We start from the raw sequence: 22,822 nt of genomic DNA, 5'->3' as shown, positions 1-22,822 counted from the left end.
AAATTAAGGTATTGATGCATTTTTACTAAGTGTGATAATCTATAGTAAACACTTTGATACATTAAAAACTCATTCTCTGTTGCAGGGGTTAGCAAACTACAACTCATGGGCCAAATCTGGCCCACTTCCTATCTTTGAAAATAAAGTTTTATTGGAACACAGTCGCATATGTGTGGCTACATTTGTGCTACAACAGCAGAATTAGGTGGCTGTGACAGAGACTGCCCTGCGAAACTAAAAATATCCGTTATCTGGCTCTTTACAAAAGAAGTTTGCTTACCCATGCTTTAGAGGGGAAAGAAATACCTTGAAACATTTTTAAAATGATTAAATGAAAGGGGTAATTTTTTGTTTTCTTACAGCAGAGTCAGTTGAGTTCATAAACAGTTTTATTCACTTAACCAATAGTTGCTAAAAATCTACCATGTGGAAGGCCCAGATTTAGGCACAAAGAGTGCGAAGATAAAACAGAGACATTTTCTTGTCCTCAAGGAAATGTATAATCTAGGCATAACAGTCACAGCACTCACACAAAACCAGCTGTGTGACCTTGGGCAAGCTCCTTAATCCTAGACTTAAGTTTCTTCTCCTGTGAATGAGGGTGATAATATCTACCTCGAGATGTTGTTGTAAGGATTAAGTAAGTTCCTATTTTACACAGTGCTTAGAATAGCACCTGATACAGAGTAAGTGCTATTTAAGTACTTGTTTTATTATGTACACACACGTGCATATACACCCACATGCTCGTATGTGCCTATAAAACAGTGTGATTGGTGCTCTCATACAAGTGTCTATGATTATTCTACATAGGAGAATTTTATGTCAGGAGGTAGTTCAGGAAATAGAAACCACTCCAGGTATTATAGTAAAAAAACAGATTTTAAAAAAATAGATATTTATTTATCTGGGTCTTCCTTGCAGTATGTGGAATCTAGTTCCATGACCAAGGGTTGAGCCTGAGGCCCCTGCACTGGGAGTCTTAGCCACTCGACGACCAGGGAAGTCCCCCAAAAGGATCTGATACAGGATTATTGGTGCTTGCAAAAATGCCAGAAGGGCGGGAAGAGTAGTCAGGGTGACTTAAATTTAAGGTTCCTCCACCACGCCATGCTTCAGAAGTCACCAAACTGCTGCTGTTCCTGCCATCACCACTCACCTCCTACTCCTCGCACCCTCCGAACTGGGGACTAGATGGTGGACTTCACTGCCCATACTCCTCCCATCTTCTAGGACTGGCTGGTCAGCCACAGGGAGAGGACCAATGCCTCCCTTTCACCCTTCAGATTTTACACAAATGCATCTAGTTGACAGAGCTTAATTTACCATTGACTTCCGTGCTGCAGGAGAGTCTGGTAAATGTCATTTTAAGCTTTTGAGCCTCTTGCAATAGAAGGAGAGGGAAATGGAGGTCAAGAGCACCCATCTGAGTATCCAGACCCATAATTCTGGGAGATTTCATGATAGGGAAACAAATTTGAGCTGGGTCTCAAAGGATGAAGAGAGATGAGAACCCAAGGTTTCCAGGAAGCAGAAACAAAGTATGTAGGGTCATGAAGGCATAAGAAAGCTCAGTATAGTCCGCAGATATCTGTTGTTGTCACTACTCAGCATCTATTCCACTAGAGCAACTGCACAGTCGGTCTGCCTTTGGGGAGTCACCCTTTCCCACTATCAGCCACATGGTTCATATGAAGCTCCTCTTGCTCCTCGGCTCTTAAATGTGACCAGGTCCAGACAATCAGCACACTCCATCCCCTTAGTCACGGGGACAGGTTCAGGGATGATCATGTGACTGAAAGCAGACCAGTTAGACTTGATCACAAATACTCTTTTTTGGGTGCAGATTCCTTAGCTATGGGGACCACCTTTTCAGGGGCTGGTCAACAGAGGAATCTGATAAAGCCAAGCCAAAGGAAAGCAGAGCTAAGATATGGAGAGAAATTGTGTGCTGATGATATTACACTGAGCCCTTGGATTCAGCTATGCCTGAAGCCATGTAAACTTGCCTCAGGCCATTATAGTCATGTAAGGCAATAAATTCCTTTTTCCTTTAAGCCAGTTTGAGTTGAAAGTCCCGACTTATACATTATGTCAAGAGAGTAGTTTACTAGTATCAGAGCCACTACACTAAAGATTTTATAGCAGCATTATTTATAGCAGCCTCCAACTCAAAACTACCCAAATTCCTGATAACAGCTGATTGGATAAGAAACTGGAATACTATTCAGCAGTTAAAATGAATGACTTGCAACCTCACTCCTCAATATGATTGAATCTCAAATATAATGCTGAACAAAAGAAGTCAGACATAAAAGAATGTGCTCTATGATTCTACTTATACAAGTGAGAACCAGTGATGTTCTTTTTCTTAAGTGCTTTTTTAATGGGTATATTCAGTTTTAAAAATTCAGTGAGCTATACATTTGTGATATGTGTATGTTTCTGTGTGTGTGTTATACTTCGATTGAAAACAAAACAGAAAAACCTTAGCAGATAGAAAACTGAGGGGACAGGGTTGGGGGAGTGAATGGCAGGCCAGGACTAGGTGGATTCACGACTGAAATTGTGTCATCAGGACTCAATTTCTCTTTGTTACTTGCATCAGTTTCTCTCCACATGCTGTCTTGATCCCCAGGCGCCACATGTTGATAAAAGGGCTGCCATTGCTCCAGCATCACAAATTTTCATATTTACGTCTAGCATGAAGGGGAGAGTTGGCTCTCCAAAAGCACAAATTTAAATGTCTAGGAACTGGTCTCATTGGCTCTGATGGGTCTACCCAACCCTGAACCAATTATTACTACCAGAGGAATACAATATTCTGACTAACCAGGCTGGCTCACCTAACAAGTCAGAAATGGAGTTCAGAGTTCAGAGAACCCCACAGACTGAAAGCAAGAGGAGGAGGAAATTGGAGCTGTTGCAGAAGTGAATGGATGTTAAGTAGCTAAAAAAACAAGTTCAGTAAATACTGGTACCTACACTTCTCCTCCTCCTCCTCCCCTTTCTTCTCATAGCATTTAGAAGAATGCCTGGCACCTAGATAGATATAAATCACTTCTATCACTGGACACTCGGAAGCGACCCAGGCATGCCCTAGGCCAGGCTGTTCAGGGTAGAAAAAATAGCGTCAGAATGTAGAAAGGGGGTATGAATCAGTCTTTTGATGGCAAAGCCATAGTGCTCTATAGAATTAATGCTACTAGAGGACTTCCGCTAACTTTTTATGCCAGTTCCTCCTATCTTACTCTCTTTCTTCAGAGGAATTTCATGGCAGAGGGACAGAACCCTGGAACAATCTCATCATAGAACTGTGGGTGAGGCAGGAAGTCATGAAATCCTTGCTCACTGCTGCAGAGTGTAAATTGGCACACCCGTTTCAGAGAACAATTTGGAAACAGTTCATCAGAAGAGGTGCATTCCTACTGCTCAGCAAACTGCACTCACATGAATGTGCTCTGAAGAAAGTCTTGCCCTCGTGCGCAGGGCACAGGCGGAACGGCACTGTTAAAGATCCTATTGCTATGCAGCAAACCACCCCAGACTTCATGGTGTAAACGAGGAAGACTTGACAGCTGGGGGCTAGACTGTTGAAGGTTTGCTTTCTCCAGGATCTGGTGATTGATGCTGCCTGGCAGCAGGGACCTCTGCCACGGCCTTGACCCGGGTACCCGGACATGGCCTCTTCACGTGGCCTGGACTTCCTCACAGTGTGGTAGCTGAAGGCTCCAAAGGTGGGTGTTTCAACCAACACATCAGAAGCTGCATTTTCTCAGAAGTTATGTGCACTCTCATTTCCACTTCTTTTTCTTGGCTACAAGTGATTCGCAATCCCAGCCAGATTCAAAGGGAGGCGAATTAAAGAAAGTTCCAGAAGAACACGGGAATGGGAAATATTGTTGAGGCCACCTTTGTGAGTGACATCCTGCCAGAGATGCTCATTGCAGCTATGTTTGCACTGGGCCACCATTCCTTATCCAACCCCCTTGGGGTCTGATGTGGTTTGCAATTTTGTAAGAATCTCAGAATTTTGAAAGGTAATATGGTATATACACTGAACATCTTGAGTGGTATGGTATATACACTGAACATTTGAAGTCCTTTGAGAGGACTGGGTCAACCTCTAAGTAAAAATCTAAATATTTGCTCATGTAGGAACACAGGAATATTCATATTAAGTGCGATAAAGACTACAAATAGCTTTCTGTCTATTAAGGTAAGTTTTATCACTAGTTCAAGTCAGGTTGAGTTTTACTGCCAAAATAAATTATGAAAGAACACTTAGGTTTTAGATTTTTTAGGTTTTGAATTGTAGCTAAGGATCTATGGACCGATACTGGCAAAAAAAGAAGCAACAAAATAAACATCATTAAGAAATGAATAAACTCCTGCTACGTTTCATTGCAGCTGTATCTTATAAAAACATGTCGAGAGAAAGCAAATTGCACAAGAGTTTATTTGTGATCAGCTAGGATAAGCCAGGTTGCATGTATGCATGCATAGTCACTCAGTTGTGTCCAACTCTCTGCGATCCTATGGACTGTAGCCCACCAGGCTCCTCTGTTCATAGGATTTTCCAGGCAAGGATACTGGAGAGGGTTGCCATTTCCTCCTCTAGGGGATCTTCCTGACCCAGGGATTGAACCCGTGGCTCCTGCGTTGGCCCGCAGATTCTTTTTCTTTTTTTTTTTTTTCCATTTATTTTTATTAGTTGGAGGCTAATCACTTTACATCATTACAGTAGTTTTTGTCATACATTGAAACGAATCAGCCATGGACTTACATGTATTCCCCATCCCAGTCCCCCCTCCCACCTCCCTCTCCTCCCCATCCGTCTGGGTCTTCCCAGTCCACCAGGCCCGAGCACTTGTCTCATGCACCCAACCTGGGCTGGTGATCTGTTTCACCCTAGATAATATACATGTTTCAGTGCTGTTCTCCTGAAACATCCCACCCTCGCCTTCTCCCAGAGTCCACAAGTCTGTTCTATACATCTGAGTCTCTTTTTCTGTTTTGCATATAGGGTTCTCGTTACCATCTTTCTAAAGTCCATATATATGTGTTAGTATACTGTAATGGTCTTTATCTTTCTGGCTTACTTCGCTCTGTATAATGGGCTCCAGTTTCGTCCATCTCATTAGAACTGATTCAAATGAATTCTTTTTAATGGCTGAGTAATATTCCATGGTGTATATGTACCACAGCTTCCTCATCCATTCGTCTGCTGATGGGCATCTGGGTTGCTTCCATGTCCTGGCTATTATAAACAGTGCTGCGATGAACATTGGGGTGCACGTGTCTCTTTCAGATCTGGTTTCCTTGGTGTGTATGCCCAGAAGTGGTATTGCTGGGTCATATGGCAGTTCTATCTCCAGCTTTTTAAGAAATCTCCACACTGTTTTCCATAGTGGCTGTACTAATTTGCATTCCCACCAACAGTGTAAGAGGGTTCCCTTTTCTCCACACCCTCTCCAGCATTTATTGCTTGTAGACTTTTGGATAGCAGCCATCCTGACTGGCGTATAATGGTACCTCATTGTGGTTTTGATTTGCATTTCTCTGATAATGAGTGATGTTGAGCATCTTTTCATGTGTTTGTTAGCCATCTGTATGTCTTCCTTGGAGAAATGTCTGTTGAGTTCTTTAGCCCATTTTTTGATTGGGTCATTTATTTTTCTGGAGTTGAGCTGGAGGAGTTGCTTGTATATTTTTGAGATTAATCCTTTGTCTGTTGCTTCGTTTGCTATTATTTTCTCCCAATCTGAGGGCTGTCTTTTCACCTTCCTTATAGTTTCCTTTGTTGTGCAAAAGCTTTTAAGTTTCATTAGGTCCCATTTGTTTATTTTTGCTTTTATTTCTAAAATTCTGGGATGTGGGTCATAGAGGATCCTGCTGTGATTTATGTCAGAGAGTGTTTTGCCTATGTTCTCCTCTAGGAGTTTTATAGTTTCTGGTCTTACATTTAGATCTTTAGGCCCGCAGATTCTTTACCACTGAGTCATAAGCCTGGTTATATTGACGTAAAACAAACTGCCCCTGGGACTTCCCTAGTGGTCCGGTGGCTAAGACTCTGTGCTCCCAATGCAGGGGACCTGGGTTCAATCACTAGTCAGGGAACTAGCTCCCACGTGCCGCAGCTAAGAGTTCTGCATGCTGCAAGAAAGATCCACGGTCCTGTGTGCCATAACCAAGACCCAGCGCAGCCAAATGAGTAAATAAATAGATATTAGATAAACAAAACCAAAACAGGCCCAAACAGCCCCTGTATCTCAGAGGCTTAAAACAAAGTCTTATTTCTTGCTCAGGGTGTATGTTCATCCCTGCCCAGGGGGCTTGGGGGAGTTTTCTCCTCTCTTTGGGACTCAGCCGGTGGGGCAGCTGGTCTGCGGGGCACCAATGAGGACCGCTGTGGAGCACTGTGGCGGAGGGGCAGGAGGACCCACTGGCTCTTGAAGCTGCTGGCAGGAAACGATGTCTGTTTCTTCTGCACTGTGCCTCAGTTTCTTCTGGAAGGGCTGATGGGCTCCCCAGCTAGAGCTTACCACGGGGAGCCTCCCAGTCAGGGTTTCCTCGGCCGGGGTTTCTGGCACCAGAAGTAATCGATGCCAAGACTCCTGGGGCCTGGAAAGCAGTTAGGACATGTCAGCGATCTTTATCTACACACTGCCCCTGGGAGGGTGAACTCAGCTGTCCCACTGTGCAATGTTATCACACCATTGGTGATTAGCATTTATGGATTAGGCAACGGTTTCCTCAGGGCAGGTGCCTGAAACAGGAGAGTTTGAGGGGTTGGGGAGGGCATGGTGCTATTTCTGACTTACTTTAGGCTCTAGATCCTTTGATGCGTTTTGCTCCAGCAAGTCTGTAAGTGAGGGTTGACTAGCACATGAGGCCCAACTCATGCTCTCCTGGAATTTCTCCAGGGACCTCCCAGCCCCCACCGCCCTCCACCTTTCTTTAGGTCACTCCTCTCCTCCAAAACCTTCAAGGGCTCCCTGTGGCCCACAGAAGAAAAAGTGTAAGAACAGGACAGTTCCCCTTGACTGAGAGCCTGTTACATGCCAGACTCTTCACAGACACTCCTCAAATCCTCACAGCAACCCCAGGAAGAAGGAGCTATGATCCCCATTTTACAGATGTGGACATGGAGGCTCTGAGAGGCGCAGTGACTTGTCAAGGTCGTGCAGTCAGGGTCAAAAAGAGGCAGAACTGGTTGGTCACAAGATCTTTCTGACCCCGAGGCCTCTACTGAGCTACAGGGTCAGGGCCCCTTTTCCTTGGAGGAACCAGCTGCTCCAGGCAGGCTGGCCTCCCCTCCCTGCCCCTGGAGCAAGTATGTCTCAACTCCCTTTCAAAGGCCACCCAGAATCTCACAGGCCACCTCCCCAGACTGCTGGTAGTATGAGTCCCGCATCGTGCGCAGTTACTCACTTTCCTGTCCACCCTGCCGCTGGGCTGCAAGCACCTCCTCTTGGTCACCTCTGCATCTGTCATGCCCAGATGTGCTCAGGGCACATCTGCTATTCGTTCAGCACTCCTTCAACAACTATTGCGCACCTACCCCACTGGCTCAGCGGGTAAATCTGCCTGTAGGAGGCAGAGGACACGAAGGGTCCAATCCCTGGGTCGGGAAGATCCCCTGGAAGAAATGGAAACCCACTCCAATACTCTTGCCTGGGAAATCCCATGGACAGAGGAGCCTGGTGGGCTATATGGTCCATGGGGTCACAAAGAGTCGGATGTGACTACATGCTCACGCACGCTGTGTGCTAGGCACTGTGCTGGGTGCAAAGATTCAGCAGAGAATGAAACAAAATCTCTGACCTCATGGAGCTTATGTTCCAAGGTGGGAGACAGAAAAGCAGCAAATAAAGACATACATGTGATGTCAAGGATGAAAAGTAACATGAAGAAAAAGAAAGTGGGTAAGGAGATAAAGAGTTCTGGGTAGGAGAAGGAAAATATTTTAGAGAAAAATCTCTTGGAGGAGATAACATGTGAGCAGAGACCAGAAAGCAGTGAGCTTGTTTGACAGAGAGTGGATAGTGAATGAATGAATGAATGAATGCTTGAGTGAGTTGGAAACCTGACTTGGAGATGAAAGGAGGTGTGGAGGAAAGACTTTACCATTTCCCCCCCCTTCCATTTGAATAAAAAAATCAATCAATGCCTTGTTATTTTAGATGAATCTGAGTGGAGATTGGTCATCAGTATATAGTCCAGATATGGGAGGGTCTCCCCTTCACCGTGAACAGGGGAATTCCTTGCCCACCTAGGCTAGGGTAGAGATGGATGGTGAGGGAATCCAACTGTGGAGGACATTTGCTCTGAGTCAGCTGGATCCGTGCACCCACTTCCTAGCTGGAGCCCATTTTGGATCCAACTCTTTGCAGCCCCATGGACTGTAGACCGCCAGGCTCCTCTGTCCATGGGATTCTCCAAGCAAGAATACTGGCATGGATTTCCATTTCCTCCTCCAGGGTATCTTCCTGACCCAGGGATCTAATGTCTCCTGTGTTGGCAGACAGATTCTTTACTACTCGCACCAACTGGGAAGCCCACAGAGAGGCCCAGCGTTGTTAGCGGTTCTCAAGTCCCCGAGATCTCTCCACGCAGCAGCACTCTGAGGCAGTCAGTCCTGTGAGTGTCATTTACCAACGTGCAATGAGGGAGGGCGAGGTTCCAAACGATGCGTCCAAGGATGGTTATTGATCCCGCTCACAAATGCAGGGGCACCTCTTCCCTCAACTTCCAGAACACCCAGCCTCCAACCTCTCTGACTCCTTGGCAGAGTCACAATTTCCTGCTCTGCCATTCAAGGCAGACTTCCTCCAGGCTCAGCCCTAGACGCTCCCTTTTTTCCTCTGAACCAGCAGCCAATGTTGTATCGAGGTGTGGTTTTAATTTGCATTTTTCAGATGACAAATAAATGCAAGCATCTTTTCATGTGCTTATTGGCCATTTGCATATCTTCTAGCTTTTTCCTTCTTCCTTTCTCTTTGGCTGCACCAGGGGGCAGGTGGGATCTTAGTACCCAGAATGAACCCATGGCCCCTGCAGTGAAGTGTGGAGTCTTAACCACTGGATCACCAGGGAAGTCTCAAAGATATTTTTTAAACCCAGGGGGAAATTTGGGAATTGCTCTGTTGTTCAGTCGCTAAGTCATGTCCAAATCTTTGCAACCCCGTGGACTGCAGCACGCCAGGCTTCCCTGTCCAAATTTGGGAACGAACTGGATATTACAGTTCATTGTAGTATAACTGTTCATTTTCTTAGGTGTAATAATATTTTTGTGGTTATGTAGGAAAATGTACTTTTTCTTAGGATTTCCTGTGGAAGTATTGAAGCATGAAGTACCAATAAGGCAGCAACTAACTTAAATAATTCAGAAAAAGAACTATATATGAATATAGATAAATCTGAAAAAAATAGGGGGAGGGGCAATGTAGGGATAAGGAAGTGGGACAAATAAACTATTGGATGTAAGATAGGCTCAAAGGTGTATTCTACAACATGGGGACCATAGCCAATATTTTGTAATAACTGTAAATGGAAAGTAACATTTAAAAATTGTATACAAATAAATTTGTTTTTAAATCTGGAAAAAGAACCGTCCAGGTGGAGAGTGTACAGTTGTTCCTTGTACTAGTCTTTGAACTTTTCTGTGTGTTTGTAAACATTCATTAAAGACAGAGTTGGGAGGGAGGCAGCGTTGCATGGTCCAAACAAAAGAAGTGGCAGGTCAGATTATTCCAGTTAGCCTGAGATTTCTGGTCTAAGGCCTCACCTCTGTATCTCACTTACCCTGCAGTACATCCCTATAGGATGGGCACCGCTGGATCCAATTCACAGGTAGTGAATAGAGGCTCGGAGGGTGCAGTGACTTGCTCAAGGTCACAGCCAGTTGAGACCAAGTTAAGATTTGAATTTACGTCTGTCCGAGTCAAAATATTTGCTTTTCTTTTTTGTTGTTCAAGCCTCTTCTTTCTCATCCCATTTCCTGGGGGCGTTGCTTAGCTGAGAACTAGTGTGCATGTATTACTCAAATTCTCACAACAATCTGATGTCGTCCTTACTGATAATATCCACCATTTTACTGAGAGGCAGAGAGGTTAGGTAACTTGCCTAAGGTTGTGTTCAACTAAGAATGCAAGAGGCAGGAGTCAATGAACCAGGACAGTCTGACTTTAGAGCCCTCATTTAAAGAGCCAAAGAAACACTGTGAAAAGTATAAACCACTTTAGGAACGAATACAAAGCAGGATAACTGTTGGTTTTCACAGAATCCCTGCAAAGTCCTTTCTTCCTCTGACTGCTCTGGCATTCCAAGGGGATACTTGGCTCCCTAGTTCAGCTGGCGGCCCACTGAGGCTGAGGAAGGTTCTACTGTGCCCACTGCCTCAGAGATCTTCCAGCCTGAGGCTGACCGTAAAGCATTGCTTGGATATGGCCGCATGCTATCCTACACAGGAAGATACCAATTTGTCTTCAGGATAGGAATTAGGGTCCAGATGGAGGCACTTAAAATCCACAATCTACTGGTCAAGGGTACCTTGAGAGATGGATCATTTTAAAAAGATTTTATTTATTTATTCATTTACTTTTGGCTTCACTGGGTCTTCGTTGCTGCATGCCGGCTTTCTCTAGTTGCGGCGAGAGGGGCCACTCTCTAGTTGTGGTGAACGGGCTTCTCACTGCTGTGGCTTTAGCGCTTGTGCTCAGCAGTTGTCAGGCATGGGCTTAGTTACCCCCACAGCATGCGGAACCTTCCGGAACCAGGGATCAAACCTATGTGCCCTGCATTGGTAGGCAGATTCTTAACCACTGTCCCATCAGGGAAGTCTGAGCCCGGTCATTTTTAATTTAATCTCTTACTGCAAGGCTTGAATGGATTGCTTCTCCATCCAGGAGCCTCACTCTTCATTTGTGCAACAGGAATAATAAGAGCACACATCTCAAGGTTGTTGGGGGTGATCTAATGAGGTAAGTAAAGGCCAGTGTCTCTCAAGCGCGAGTCTTCCCTCTGATGACTGCTATCATTAAGCTCCTTAGGAGTCTTCGGGATGTGGAATCTGTCCAGGGCTACAACCTGCCCTTGGATTTTATCCATGCTGATCTTGAGTCGACCTGGGGTCAGATCAAGCTTTTTTAACCTCAGGGCTTTGGCAACTGCTGTTCACCCTTTGATGTGACTCCTTAGGGAGGCCTTCCCTGACCTTAGTCCCCCTCAAACACACTGTTTTGATGTGAACATCACTTATCAGTACCTGACATTAAGAGTTGATCTTTCTTTTTTTCCTCCCATTTGAGTGTTAGGTTCAAGAAGACAGAGATTTTGCCTGTTTTGTCCTATGTAGCATCCCGAGTGCCAAGACATGCTCACGCACCAGTCTGACTTACAATAAACGGTGAACCGAATGGATGATTGAATGAAGGTGTGTACTGAGCCCCCTTGCCTACAATCTCCACTCTCCTGTCGCAGTGGGTGACCAGCCGCGTCAGACACTGCAGACTGTCCCTGGGCTCCCAGGTCGGGGGCGTCCGACGGGCACTTCAGCGACGCTCCCCAAAAGCCAGGGCGGCGGCCGCTCCGGTGAGAGGGGCTGTCGCCATTTGGCGACATTCCCCGCGGGCCGCCGCGGGGGGCCGCACGGCGGGGGGGAGCACGCGGTGAGCGCGCGCGCGGGTCTTTTGCGACGGTGCCCGGCGGCGCTGGCTCCGCCCCCGGCCCGCCCCCGCGGCCCGCCCCGCCCCGCCCCCGCCGCTGCGCTCTCCGCCGGGCCGCTCAGGCCCCCGCCCGCTTCATGTGGCCGGGCCCGCGGCGGCCGGCGGCTGGGAGGGCGCGGCGGCGGCGAGAGGCGGCCGGCGAGGCCGGGGAGGCGGAGGCCGAGGCCCGCGCGGCGGCGGCTGCCCGGGAGGCGGCAGACGGGGAGCGGCGGGAGCAGGCCCGGCCCGGCGCCCGAGCGGCGGCCTGGCTGCAGCATGCGCGTCCGCCGGGGGCTGCTGCGGCTGCCGCGCCGCTCGCTGCTCGCTGCGCTCTTCTTCTTCTCGCTGTCGTCCTCGCTGCTCTACTTCGTCTATGTGGCGCCGGGCATAGGTAGGAGGGGGGTCAGGGGCCCCGGGGTGGGGGGGGGTGCCGCTCTGATCTCCGGGGAGGGACTCCGGGAACCCCCAGCCCCGCCCCGGGGGGACCCCGGCTTTCGGAGGACACCCGGCTGGGAGGCGACTCGGAGCCTGGCTCTTGGAAAACTACGGGGACTCCGGCCCGATCTTCGGGAGACCTCCGCCCCACGCCGGACCCTCGGGGGACCAGGACCTTCCCGCCCTCTGTACCCCGGCGGGCTCCGGAGCCCCCACCCCGCGCCAGCCTCCCGCCCACCTCCTGCCCTCCTTCAGCCCCATCTCCCCGCGCTAACCCGACGGTGCCTTCGCGCGCGCGCACAGACCGACACACACACCCTTGTCGTGCTGGGACGCCCCCTGTTCTGGTCCTGGCCTCCCCAGAACCCCCACTTCCCGCTGCTCGCCTCGAGAGCTCCCGCCTCGGGGTCTCCTTCAGCCCCGGTTCCCGGCATTCCGCGGACCCCGAACCCCCCCGCTCCCAGCCCGCCAGCCCCTCCCCGCGGAGCCCCGGTGCCGGGGTCTCCCGGCGTCCCACCTTTCCAGTTCCCATCCATCCTTCCCCTCTCCGCTCGCCGGCGACTCCACCGTTTCCTGCTCGCTCCCCCTCCCTGCCCTTTCTTCCCTCCACTTTTCCTCGTTACAGCCTCCTGGTCCTCCGCCCCAACGCACACATCCTTCTCCGAGTGGCCAGATCCCTTTCCTTGCCGGGTACCATCCCCCCGCTCCCCCCCTGAGTTCCACCCCCCATTCAATCTGCAAGCCCCGGAGCGTCCCACGCCGCCGCTCCATCCCCTCCCCCCTGCCCCGCCTACCCCCAAGGGCACACCCTTGTCATTCCCGGCTCCCTTACCGCCTGCCTATCCTTTCCCCAGCCCTCACCACCCCTCTCTGGTTCTCTGCCAGTTTCTTCCCAGTTGAAGTCTTGGGGAAGGGGTGCTGTGTGGCCTCTTCCTTTCTTCCCTTCTTTCCCTTCTGGCCTCTCCTGGCGTTAAGGGTAGAAGGGGACCTGTTCTGGGGCCGGGGCGGGGGTGGAGGGCGCTAGAGGAGGAGCTGTGACTAGGGCCTTGGGGAAATGATGCAGGTGGGAAGGAGGAGCGTGGAGAAAAGATGGGAATGGATACTGATTCTTCTCTCAAAAGGCTTAGCCTTTAAAGGAAAGGCAGCTCTGGAGAAACTGAGCCTTGCCCGAGCAGAGGCTAAGACCACAGAGCAGACATCAGGGAGGAGAAGAAAGATACTGGAAGGAAGTAACAGCCTGAGGGTTAAGGTCAGGGAACTTGGAGGTCAGACTTGTATTCTGGTCCCTGCCCTGTATGACCTTGAGCAAGTTACTTAGCCTCAGTTTTTCTCCTCTGTAAAATGGGGGTGTTCATTAGGATGAAAAAACCTCATAGGGTTTTAAAGCTGGAAGCAGATAAATTCGCTTTTAAGGCACTTACCTTTGTACTTGATGCTTAGAGAGTTTTAAAAGAAAGAGCTACTGTATGTAGCTTTTGAGAAAGAAGGGAGTAGATGGAAGGTTTAAGGTATGTATTTGCCTGACTTGGCATGACCGTGAGGCCATAAGAAAACCTCAGTTTAAGGTGAAAAATGACCAGAAGATGCTGTTGGGGGTGGGGCAGTTTTGCTCTAAAAAGTCTGGATTATTTGGATGTTAGGAAGGGTTGATGGTTAAACTCTAGAGAAAAACCCTTTAGGATTGTAGTAATGATTAGTGCCTTTCTGTTGACCTATCAACGCTGAGCTAGCCGAATAGAGAAATTTTCAGATACAGCAGGAGATTCTTTCCTGATTTTTTTTTTAAAGAGCATATTTCATTTGGTTAATACTGATGATTTGAACTACAAACTCGATCTCGATGATAGAACAGGTAATATCAGGTTGCTGTGACAGTTAGTGTTTTAGAAGCATCTCCCTCCGGGAAGGAACTGTGGGTGGCCTGGTGAGGAGTTAGGAATTTGGGCAGAATAAGAAGAGGTGAGTAATTAGGGGAATTAATTGAGAAAAGAGTTCATTAGCATATTGGATATTAGACTGTAATAAAATTGAGTGTAAAATGATGGGTTTGAACCTAGAGGCAATCTTGGAGCCATAACCCCTTTTGTGAAAGGAACAGGTTTTTTCCTGGTGTGGGTGCATATATCAACTATGTCTAAATGGAAAAATATATCCCACTGGGTTGGTAATCACCCTGTTGATTAGAGAGATTAGAAGCAGGATTCTGAAACAAAATGGAACTTATCAACTTAATTAAAATTCTTCAGTGGTAGATTTTTAGGTCAGTGGAACCCCAGTGTAAAGCAGTGGGCTCTACCACACAGTTGCTTCCTCACTGGTAACTGAAGGAGGTGGAAAGCACTGAAATAGTCACTAATTTCTCCTTAAGTGTAAGTCTTCTAAAGTGCAGATCAAGTTAGGATTCAAATTCTGTTAGTGGGAAAAGGGGAGTGGTGGGAAGGATGTGGAGTGGTTTTTGGGTTCTCGCATTGAGGAGTTTGGTGATTTTCTTTATCTTCGCTTTCCTGTTAACCGACTTAATTTTTTAAAATAATCAGCTTTGGACAGAGGGTGGCAGATTTTTTCAAAAGGTTAAGGCAAACTAGAGAAAGAGCAGCTTTTATATGCCTTGGGTTGTGAAGACCTTATTTGAGACAGTTATTAAAATGAGCATAGAAAATAATATTAGATGATATTCATGTGAAGTTTCCATTTTTGCAGGTCAAAACCGGTTGTATGTTGGCAGTTTGATATAGCTCAACCTAATACATTTTCAACTAATGACAATTCTGTGTTCTGGCATAACGGGAAGTATCAGACTGGTATTTCCTTCCAGGTTTAATTTTTTCCAGTCCTGCTTTTGGTTTGCTTTGTAAACCCTGCGGCCACGTTGTGCTCAAGGGCTAAAGTGAAGTCCTTAATCCAAGAGTGTGTTAAAGCTATACTCAGAAATAGGCAGACTTGAATTTGAGATGTGAGAAAAATCACGTTAGTTATAAATATTTTAAAGTTGCTCACATGTAATACATCCCAGCTAGTTTCAGCATAACTATTGTTGATATTTTTGAGATCTAACGCTGGCTTTCAATATCAGTGACCCATATAGTCTGAGAACGATGGGAATTTCTGGGCTTGAGGATCATTTCAAATGGGGGTCATGGTACCATTTGACTTAGAAAGTTGGATGTGAGGAGGATCACTAAACAGGGCTATAATGTGTTTGTAACAAATACAGAGTGCTCTTAGCTACTTTGATATCCCCATGCTGAACCGGTTTAAGTAATTTAGAAATACGGCTTCATTGGCCATTATGTTTTTGTTATTAAATCAAAAGTAGTGTTTTAACATCAGCAGCTTAAAAGTAGAAATGAAGAGGATGGGGCAGAAGTGTCAGGGAGGTGGGAGTTTTGAAAAAGGAAGGGGAAAGGAATGTGGTTATGAAAGTGCGTGCCTCCCTCTTTGTAGCCCCCTGCTCGCTACAGCCTGAGTGGTTCCTGTTGATTTCATTACTTGTTTCACCTGCACTGTTGAAATATCCCTGTTCCTTTCAGAATTCTGAAGAGAACTTCAGACTTACTCATGATCCTTTAACTTAGAAAAAATCCAAGAGCTCAGAGTACCTCTGTTCCAGTCTGACCAGGTCTTTTAGAAGATAAGCGAAGTGAACTATTTATGGATGTGCATTTGAAGGGCTGATTTTTAAACTCTTGTGAAGTTTATGGCGCTGTCACATGGGAAGGTTGTTAAAGCAGTTACTCACTTTTGCAAATTGTTTCAGTTACTGATTTTGAGACAGATGCCCGCGCATTGTTAGAGCAGTAGTCTACATACTGAGGACATTTTATTGAAGTTCCACTGTTTAATTTTGCTTTTGATTATTGAGGTAAGGAAAGGAGGAGTGATTTTTCCCTTTGGGCCTGCTTAGTTCCAAGACAAGTTTGATGTATGGCTGGCTTTTGGAAAGCAGAAATCAGTCATTTCAGTCCCACCTGATTTGACCAGATGACCTTGAGCAAGTTTCCTTGATTCTCTGATCTTATCCTTGGCCACAAAACAAAGCTATTTGAAAAACTAGAACTGCGTCTTAGCCAAACTGCTAGTGAAAAGTTTTTTGTATAGAAAGTTGATAATTCATGCACATTCTATACAAGATTTGGACCTAAGATTCTAGGTAAGATACATGTTTTATATAATCAAATGCAACCTTTTCTAATAACCCCAGGAAAATTTCAGATCCCCTCCTAAGCATAGTATGAAAATTATTGTTGTTCCTCACATGAAAGTGGCCTCAAAATGTTTTGGTGCACTTCGTTCCTTAGCTTTTCTGGAGTGAAAATCGCTCTGTGGATGTGGGTTATTTAGAGAATTAAAAGGCACCACCCTGTTAAAGGACCTGCTTTTCCCCAGTTTCGGCTCACTCAGCTATTTCCTTTGAGTATTACATTGTATCAGTCTTCTTAGAAGGAAAGCCCGTTTGGAGAGTAGATTGAGGTTATAAAACTGAGCAGCACATTTGACCAGGATTTTGGTGATGTTTTATGTCTTTCTGCAGAAGTTTGCTATGTCGAAACAAAGTCTTAGGCTTGAAGTTGAAGTCTCTTGAACAGTGTAAATGTGCTGGTCCCAGACGGACTTGGGAAGCAGGGTTCAGATAGTATCAGTTGCCATTCCGGGCCGTAATACTCCATCCAGTAGCTAATTCTGCTCCGACCCTGACATTTCCTTTAGTGAGCTTGACAGGCCTGTGGGAGCTGAGTATAATACGGTATAAGATCGCCAGGAAGGAGGGTCTCCTTGTGTGGCCATGACTCTTTAGAGCTCTCCAAGACTGTGGAACTCCAAAGCTATAGAGACTGAAGTGCTGCTGACTTACTTGCTTCCTTAAGAATCTGCCTGCAATGCAGGAGACCTGGGTTTGATCCTTGGGTCAGGAAGATTCCCTTGGAGAAAGGGAATGGCTACCCCCTGCAGTATTATTGCCTGGAGAATCCCATGGACAGAGAAGCCTGGCAGGCTACAGTCTATGGAGTCACAAAAGAGTTGGACACAACTGAGCAACTTAACACTAACTTTGAAGCTTTTATTTTTTTTAAGACTTTTCTGGTGTGGACCATTCTTAAAGTCTTTATTGAATTTGTTACAACCTTGCTTTTGTTCTACCTTTTGGTTGTTTGGCCATGAGGCATGTGGGATCATCTTAGCTCCCCACCAGCAGTTGAACCCGCGCCCCCGGCTTTGGAAGGCAAAATCTTAACCACTGGACCAGCATGGAAGTCCCAGCAGCTTTTTAGATCATGGAAGATATGTTGTGCACATCCACTGCACAAAGCAAATAGAGCTTTAGCAAGCGAGAGGCAGGCTCTGTGATGCTGCACAGGCCTGCCAGAGAACGAGAGAGAGAACTAGTGGTTAACATTGGTCAAGATGAAGGCTCGGTTCAGTTCAGTCGCTCAGTCGTGTCCAGCCCTTTGCGACCCCCATGAAGGGCGGTACGCCAGGCCTCCCTGTCCATCACCAACTCCGGAGTTGAAGGTTAATCAGAAGCAGAAGGTTAAACAGAAGCAAACATATTGGGTGTTGACTTCAAAGAAGTTCAAGGAGATAACCTCAGAAGAGGAAGGCCTGTGTACACTATTAGTGAAAGGGCAGTTATTCTCAGTTCAGTTCAGTCACTCAGTTGTGTCCGACTCTTTGTAACCCCATGGACTGCCCCACACCAGGCCTCCCTGGCCATCACCAACTCCCAGAGTTCACTCACACTCATGTCCGTTGAGTTGGTGATTCCATCCAACCGTCTCATCCTCTGTCGTCCCCTCCTGCCTTCAATCATCCGTACCATCGGGGTCTTTTCCAGTGAGTCAGTTCTTCGCATCAGGTGGCCAAAGTATTGGAGTTTCTGCTTCAACATCAGTCCTTCCAATGAATATTCAGGACTGATTTCCTTTAGGATGGGCTGGTTTGAGTTATTCTTTCGTTTCTAGATTTTTGACTATAAGCCCAGATTGAGTCATTAACTTGTCCAAAGTTGAGAATTATAAAATATCCCTGAGGCACATACCACGCGATTGAAAAGATAAGGGTCATAATGAGAAACACCTAGAGAAAAATTGAAGATAGTACGTAATCAATTGATGCTTCCGTTGTAGCTCAGTCAGTAAAGAAACTGCCTGCAATGCAGAGAGCCAGGTTTGATTCCTGGGTTGGGAAGATCCCCTGGAGAAGGAAATGGAAACCCACTCCAGTATTCTTGCCTGGGAAATCATGGAGAGAGTAGCCTGGCAGGCTACAGTCCGTGGGGTTGCAAGAATCGGACATGACTTAGCGACTAAACCACCACAGCCAGCTAATCAATTTCTAAATTCAGTGATACTAGCTGTTAATGAGGTGGAGGTTCAGATATAGGCATTCATTCATTTATTGAATAAGTATTTTTTGATTGCTGCCCCTCTTGTCAGATACTCTTTTGGGTAGTGGGCAGTCTAGAAATGAATAAGGCAGAACATTTCTGCCATCCTGCTGTTTTCATTCTAGTGGGAGGTTTTTCCCCTTGTGGTGCTTTTATTCTGGTGGGGAGACAGCCAATATGCAAGATATTTTTGGATGGCGGTGAGAGTAACTGAGGGTCTATTTTAGACTGAGTTGTTAGGGAAAGCTTCATTAAAAAAGTAATATTTGACTTGGAGGTAGAACTGGTCACTCTCAGGTCTGGAGATTAGGGTGGTGATGGGGGTGTCAACCATATGTAAAGGCCCTGAGGCAGTGATGGGAAGTGGTAGGAAGTGAGCTTAGAAAGACGGTAGGGGTCAGGCCACATAGGACCCTGTAGGCCAAGGTAAGGACCGTAGGATAAAGGTGAGCTAGTGACTCAGACAGCAAAGAATCTGCCTCCGATGAAGGAGACCGGGTTCGATCCCTGGGTTGGGAAGATTGCCTGGAGAGGGCATGGCTACCCACTCAGTATTCTTGCCTGGAGAACTCCATGGACAGAGGAGCCTGGCGGGCTACAGCTCATGGGGTCACAAAGAGTCAGACTCGACTAACACTGGAGTTAACTGTTAGAAATCAGTCAGACCTGGATTTGAGTCAACTCTGACTGAGTGGGCAAACTATTTTCAGTTTTCTCATCTGCCCAATGGATGATACCATCTTCCTCAGGGTTGCTGTGAGAGTTGAGTGCAATATGCATGGAAGGGCGCTTGGCACAGAGCTTGGCACAACACTTCATAGGCTCAGAATTGTTACATTTTGTCATAACCGTAGGAGATGTCCTATAACAATTGTATACATTGTCATGACCATAGGAGATGTCCTCTTGGCCTAATGCTAGTGCTAAACTTAGAGGAGGATCGGGCGCCAGTCCAACTTGACCGATAACTAGATGGAAGCCTTTATTTCAGTTTTCCCATCTATAAACTGAAGCAATGAACTCAAGTACAGATTCCAGGGTCCCTCTCGGACCGGAAGTTCCATGGTTCTGAGCAAGTGTGAGTTGAACCTTTTAGGGGAAGGAATAATGAGTTCTGTCAAGTAAAGTTACCCCATTTATTAAATAAAAAATTCGGACCTCTCATTCACCTAGTTTCCCCCCTTTAGTGAAATTCTGAGCGGTGGATTCTGTGACGTGTCAGTGTGTAACCATCATGAGGACACCTGCCCTGAAAATAAGACTTAGGATGTCTGCACCAAAGTCAGTCTTTGAAATCATTGTGACAAAGAATGATCTAAGGAAAAAAACCCGAAAGAATTCTGTGGAAATATCTTTGGGATGTTACAGCTTTTTTTTTTTTTTTTTTTTAACCTTCTTTCTTTCCCCCCTTATTGTCCCTGGGTAATCCTTTTAAGTTTTAATCTGCTAAATCAGTTTTTTTTTCCCCTCTAGCTTCACACTTTTGCTTATAAGCATGAAATGGAGCCCTGGATTCATTAGCTTCTGCTCCATCTTCAGTCCTCTAGGTAATTGGATGTTAAATGAAAAATGAATGTTACATTTTGACCCAGTAATTCTTTTTAATATTGTGGCTTATATCGAAGGGCATTCATACCTCCTGCTGATCCCATGAATCCAGTATTTTTTCCAAGCCTGGGAATCACACTGAATAATTTAAAGTGGTGTCTCTTCTCAGATTCCACCCCTTCCCGCCCCTTTTGTTAGTTTGAGTGAGTAATTATTAGACTATAAGTAGTGTTCCGCCTCCTTCCCAGGTGACAGAGATACCCAGGTACTTTGCCATGACTAGAAGGAAAGCTGGTCATTGTTCTGAAGTGCCTTAGTTACCATCATCAACTATGAACAGTTCTCTGAGGTGATTAGTAGCATGATTATAATGATGAAAAATGTTGTGGAGTGTCACGTACAGGGAAGTGTAGATTATAGGAAAGTTCAGTGTCGTGTTTTAAAACTCAACCTAGAGATGTGCTAGTGAGCACAGCTGTTTATTATTTTTATTAAAGAGCTATAAAATATTTAAATATCCATGGAGAAGGAATTTTTTTCACCCCGAAGTGGTCCTAAAAGTATGATTAATAGACACTTAAACTTTTTGCTTAATTTTCAGGTGTTGAACAACTATATACTTGGAAAGATGGAAAAACAGTATTTTTTTTTTTTTACTCATGGAACTGTTGCCCAGTTTTGAGCAGTTGTGCTTTTTAGACACTGAGCTTAAATTATGCTCATGATTGTGATGTGTATCAGTATTTTCTGATTGGTAGACTATTGGCTTTTAAAGGTCAGAAAATAGTATTTTCTTAAATGTTGTGTTGTGGTTTTGTTTGTGTAGTTAAAAAAAATAATCCTTTATTCTCTTGCAGAAAAATGAAAAAAATTGCCCATTTAGGAAAGTTAAACCAGGTGGGCCAGAGGTGACAGTAGACTGACCTCAGGATTCTTGATGTACTTACTGTAAATCTTTACATTTTAAACAAACCCATTTAATCATTTAACTTTTAAGAAAAACTCATTTTATCCATGTCTTCATAATCTGTGGAGTCGTGATAGGGAGGTTCTCTGGGTTGTAATGTCCTTGTTGTGCTTAGCACACTAGATGCACTTAAATGAATGGAGAAACTATTGTGTGGTCAAACTAGCCTCTTTGTTGTTGGGTTGCATTTAACCTGGGGAAAGAGTTGCTTCTTCAGTTAATCCTTACTTTGAGTTTTAACAGTAGTGAGGGGAGGGAGTCTGAGAAGAGACACCAATTTAAATTATCCACTGATTTTTTTGATTTTTTAATTCACTTTGCCCGAAACAACCCTGTCCTTTTCTTCCCCTTTGCTATTTCTTTGTGGTAAAATATTTCTGACATGAAATTTGCCATGTATTTTGCTAATTTAGATGTGCAATTCAGTGGCATTAATTGCATCCACATTGTTAAGCAACCAGGACCACTATTTCCAAAAGTTTCTGTTGCCCCAAACAGAAATTCGCTTCCCATTAAGCAATAACTCCTCATCCACTGGCCCACCCTGCACCTGCTGATCCGCGGTGAATGTGATTGCTCCAGGTTCCTCGTGTGAGTGGAATCATACAGTGTTTGTCCTTTAGCATCTTCCCTGTTCACTTGGCAGAATGTTTGCATGGTTCATCCCTAGCATAGCATGTGTCAGAACTGTATTCTTTTTATGGATGAATAATATTCCATCATGTGTAAACCCCATTTTGTTTTCTCATCTGTTGACAAACACTTGAGTTGCTTCCACCTTTTGGTGGTTGTAAATAGCGCTGCTGTAAATGTTGGCACACACGCGTCTGTTTTGAGTCCCTGATTTCAATTCTTGGAGTATTTACCTGGGAGTGGAGTGGTTGGGTCATAGGGTAATCCTAGGGCTTTCCAGGTGGCTCAGTGGTAAAGAATCTGCCTGCCAAGCAGAAGATGTGGGTCCGATCCCTGGTTCAGGAAGATCCCCTGGAGTTAGAAAGGGCATCTCACTCCAGTGAACTCACTCCCGGGAACATTCCGTGGACAGAGGAGCCTGGCGGGTTACAGTCCATGGTCACAAAAGAGTTGGACATGACCTAGCGACTGGACAGTGACAGTACGGCAGCAGTAATTCTTTGAGGGACTGCCAGACTTCCCACAGTGCCCTCACCGTTTTGTATTCCCACCAGCAATATGTGAGGTTTCCAGTTTCTCCAGTCTTGCAGACAACACTTATTTTCTGAGTGTGTATTTTTTTGTGTAGGGCATCCCCATAGGTGTGAAATGGTAGCTCATTGTAGTTCTGGTTTGCATTTCCTTGGTAATGAGGTTGAGCATCTTCGCATGTGTTTATTGGCTATTTGTATATCTTGTTTAGTGAAAGGTCTGTTCAGGCTCCTTTACCCTTTTTGTTTATTTCTTTTTTCTTTTTTTTTCTTTTACCCTTCTTAAATTGGATTGTCTATTGGTAAGAGCTCTTTACATTTTAAAAATATAAAACCATTACAGATACATGATTTGCAAGTATTTTCTCCTATCCTGTGTGTTGATTTGCACTCTATTGGTAGGTGTCATTTGACACGCAAAAGCTTTTAACTTGAATGAGATTCAGTTTATTTATATTTTTCCTTTTTACTTTAAAAAATATACTACTTGATAAGTTTTATGACTTAACTTTTGCTCGCTACATTGTACCCATTTCTTTTTATTTTTTCGCTGGAGAAAGGTTTCCATAGGCAGCCTCTCAGTAATTTATGGAAACCTTTCAGGAGCAATTGAGCT

The 22,822-nt window shown here is 45.6% G+C and overlaps 1 protein-coding gene across 1 annotated transcript in view; it reads left to right on the top strand.

The window, feature by feature from the left end:
• The first annotated feature begins 11,769 nt into the window (after positions 1-11,769).
• Positions 11,770-22,822, top strand: part of B4GALT5 (beta-1,4-galactosyltransferase 5) — a 70,334-nt gene continuing 59,281 nt past the window's right edge. The window contains exon 1 of the mRNA XM_070472747.1: positions 11,770-12,099. Coding sequence (XP_070328848.1) covers positions 11,985-12,099 — 115 coding nt within the window. The 5' untranslated portion in view covers positions 11,770-11,984. The remainder of the gene's footprint in view (positions 12,100-22,822) is intronic.

The sequence above is a fragment of the Odocoileus virginianus genome, chromosome 9 (genome assembly GCF_023699985.2).
Source record: "Odocoileus virginianus isolate 20LAN1187 ecotype Illinois chromosome 9, Ovbor_1.2, whole genome shotgun sequence".
Classification (NCBI taxonomy): Eukaryota; Metazoa; Chordata; class Mammalia; order Artiodactyla; family Cervidae; genus Odocoileus; species Odocoileus virginianus.
This window is presented reverse-complemented; position numbering and strand designations above follow the sequence as displayed.